The sequence below is a fragment of the Triticum urartu genome, chromosome 3A (genome assembly GCF_056163025.1).
Source record: "Triticum urartu cultivar PI428250 chromosome 3A, HENAU_Tu73, whole genome shotgun sequence".
In the NCBI taxonomy this organism is placed as follows: Eukaryota; Viridiplantae; Streptophyta; class Magnoliopsida; order Poales; family Poaceae; genus Triticum; species Triticum urartu.
Genome location: NC_141875.1, coordinates 734315302 through 734319074, shown reverse-complemented (window position 1 = coordinate 734319074; position 3773 = coordinate 734315302). Strand labels below are relative to the sequence as shown.

At 44.9% G+C, this 3773-nt stretch overlaps 1 protein-coding gene across 1 annotated transcript; it reads left to right on the top strand.

The window, feature by feature from the left end:
• Positions 1 to 2246: 2246 nt before the first annotated feature.
• Positions 2247 to 3538, top strand: LOC147982424 (uncharacterized). The gene is made up of 3 exons (XM_087517328.1): positions 2247 to 2380; positions 2471 to 2764; positions 3445 to 3538. Exons 1-3 carry the CDS (start codon positions 2247 to 2249, stop codon positions 3536 to 3538), a joined length of 522 nt encoding a protein of 173 aa, XP_087373454.1.
• Positions 3539 to 3773: the final 235 nt, after the last annotated feature.

Genomic DNA, 3773 nt, shown 5'->3' with positions numbered 1-3773 from the left:
AATGATTTTTGGAAAAAATAAATAGTAAACTATGAGGCAGCTGCAGTTCAAATTTGACCCGCTTCCAGCTGAACCGGCGGGAATTTGTCTTTTTCACCAGAGGTGTATCAAAACTTTTGACACCCAACCATTTTGTCAATTGTGCATTAAATATGGCCTAGTATTTTAGAAAATTGATTTGGTCCGATTTTGCAACAAATATATGGTAGGTCCTTCACAAAAAAAACTCATTTCGGGCACTCGGAAAATGGAAAATGGCTTTTCCGTGCAAAGAAAATGAAAACTCCCTTAGGAAACATTGTTTGGAATTCCAATATGCACCCTTGTGCACAATATGAGATCATTTGAACAAACTATGCCAAGAATGTGGCCATAAGATTGATTATTTGGCTTGAAAGCCATTGATCTCCACACGTGATAGCTCGTTTCTGAGAACACTTTTTTAAAATAATAGCCGTATTACAAGTTTATTATTTTTCCTGGGAACTTGGCCACATATAATGACACAATGCGAAGGTTTCCCAATTTTTTGATTTTTTTTGAATTTTTTATGCCCGTTTCAAAATGCGGTCAAAACGGCGGGAATGACCGTTCCTAGCTAGTGGTTGAATCTTGGATTTATTTGGTGTTTCTCTGATTAAATAGATACTTATGTACCTAGAAATGATTTTTGGAAAAAATAAAGAGCAAACTACGAGGCAGCTACAGTTCAAATTTGACCCGCTTCCAGCTGAATCGGCGGGAATTTGTCTTTTTCACCAGAGGTGGATAAAAACTATTTACACCCAACCGTTTGGTCAATTATGCATTACATATGTCCTAGTATTTTAGAAAAATGATTTGGTCCAATTTTGCAACAATTATTTGGGAGGTCCTTCACAAAAAACCCTCCTTTTGGGCACTCAAAAAATGGAAAATGGTTTTTCCGTGCAAAGAAAATAAAAACTCCCTTAGGCAACATTGTTTGGAATTACAATATGCACCCTTGTGCATAATATGAGATCATTTGAACAAACTATGCCATGAATGTGGCCATAAGATTGATCATTTGGCTTGAAAGCCATTGATCTCCACACGTGATAGCTCGTTTCTGAGAACATTTTTTTAAAATAATTGCCGTATTACAAGTTTATTATTTTTCCTGGGAACTTGGCCACATATAATGACACAATGCGAAGGTTTCCCAATTTTTTGATTTTTTTTGAATTTTTTATGCCCGTTTCAAAATGCGGTCAAAACGGCGGGAATGACCGTTCCTAGCTAGTGGTTGAATCTTGGAAAACTTTTCATGTTTCTCTGATTAAATAGATACTTATGTACCTAGAAATGATTTTTGGAAAAAATAAAGAGCAAACTACGAGGCAGCTACAGTTCAAATTTGACCCGCTTCCAGCTAAATCGGTGGGAATTTGTCTTTTTCACCAGAAGTGGATAAAAACTTTTTACACCCAACCATTTGGTCAAATGTGCAATAAATATGGCCTAGTATTTTAGAAAAATGATTTGGTACAATTTTGCAAGATACATATGGTAGGTCTTTCACAAAAAAAACACATTTTGGTCACTCAGAAAATGAAAAATGGTTCTTTTGAGCAAAGAAAATGAAAACCTCCCAAATCAACATTGTTTGTCATGCCTAAATACACACATGTACAAAATATTGGTTTATTTGAACTAACTATAAGATGTTAAATGTTTGCCTGAATAAGAGGGTACAAACTATAAGAGAAAAAACCAAAAAATGCTTAATTCTGATTGGTGGAACCAGCTGTGGCATGGATCAGTGACATGGCAAACATCTGTCCATCCATCCATCCATCCATCTGTCCGTCCATCCACCCCTCCACTCTCTCAGCTAACCCTAGCGCTCGCAGATCCCTCCCCTCGCCGCCACCCGCCCCTCCCCTCGCCGCCACCCGCCCCTCCCCTCGCAGATCCATCCTTCCCCTCCCTCCTTCCCCTCTGGCAAGATCGCCGTGCTCTACTCCTCCCTCCTTCCCCTCCGGCAAGATCGCCGTGCTCTGCTCCTCCCTCCTTCCCCTCCGGCAAGATCCCACATCCATCGATCCATCCTCAACTGGAACCCCTCTCCCGATGCCAGATCCAATCCTCCTCCCTCCCTCCTCGCCCCGGCTCCCTGCTCCCCTCCCCTTCTAGATCACTGCCACCACCTCCCTCCTCCTCCCTCGCCCCGGTTCCCTGCTCCGCCGAGGCCGCCGTCTGGAGATCCGACTTCGCCGACGGGAATGGGGCCGGATCCGCCACGCCCGAGCGCTCCATCCTCGTCGACAGGGACGACTACATCCTGGCCTCGACGCTTCCAGCAGCGGCGGCTCATCTCCTTCCTCGGGCACCACAACTTCAACCGCACCATGGATGTGTAAGCACGCAGTCGTGTCTCCCCCTCCCCCCTTCAAACCTGCCTCTGCGAATGCATCTCTTGATCCGGGCAACGCACACGCGCGCGTAGGTTGGTGACCCAGACGGACCTAGCCGAGTTGGTGGACGCGGGCTCCTGGGACAAGGCCATCGACTACCTCTCCCGCTTCCTGCCCTCCGACCGCCTGCTGGGCGTCCACGGTCGCGCCCTCTTCCACTACCTCCGCGTGCACAAGGCCATCGACGACGTGCTCGCCGGAGCCCCGGAGGCGCGCTCCGTCACCACCGCCCTCGACCAGTGCATCATCTGCCACCCCACCAAGAGCCACGCCGTCACCAGGCTCCGCGCCATCTTCTCCTCCCTCCTCTGCTCCAAGCGATACAGGTAAAATACAACATTGCTAGCTATCGCTGCAAGTCTGCAATCGATTCGATAGATAAAATGAGCATTGGTCCGTTAGATGGGATCTTGATTTCGTTGCATTGCTTAGGGCTGTTATAATGTCCGTGTCAGGTGTAGCTGTAGAGACGCTGGGCAGAGTGTATGGATACAATGTCCATGCGTGGAAGAACTAAAATTCAGTTAATGTCCATGCTGTTAGTCATCTAGTTTGTAGGATCGGAGTGACTGCCTGCTGCCATTTGCTTGTGTTCCATCTTTGTTGAATGTACCCACCATCATACCTGTGGTGTTTTAAGCATCTTGGATCTCAATATATGGTGTCGAAACTGTTGAAAGAAAATGATGTAAGAGTTGTCCTGCTTGTTTTAATTATTTCCCTGGATATGTTTCTCTGTTTAGCTTTCTCACTGGAATGGCGCTCTGCTTTGTGATGCGAAGCTTCTGAATCTTTGTGGTGGAATCTTGTTATTTTAATTGTATGTCATTTTATCTCATATTTCTGCACTTTTTCTTCTGGAGCAGAAACATTAAGGTTGAACTTACAGAAGCTTACCCATATCATTCATGTTCTCGGTGGTGGATTACTACTGTAGTATTATGCTGTCTACTGCTTTTAACCTTGGAGTCTACTGCTCTTAACATAGCTCTGTTTTCACCTTTAGGCTCCAAGTAGATCTGACAGTCAGCCTCTCCAATTTTCCTTGGAGTCTACTGCTCTTAACATCATTGTACTATGTGCAGAAAGAACATGAATGAAATCCTTGTCACTTCATTTTCAGGTAAGACCGGAGCTGTATGGAGATAGTAATGCTAGGTTCTTCACTTACTGGACAGTAAGTATTGTTTGCACAAACAAAATGTTCGCCTTTTGCCTGGTCTCATTGCCCCGGATTCAGTTTAACTAAACGTGCATTTCGCAGACTGATGCGTACCAAGAGACGGGGTGCTACAACCACAACTGCCGTGGGTTTGTCCAGACGACCAACAAGAT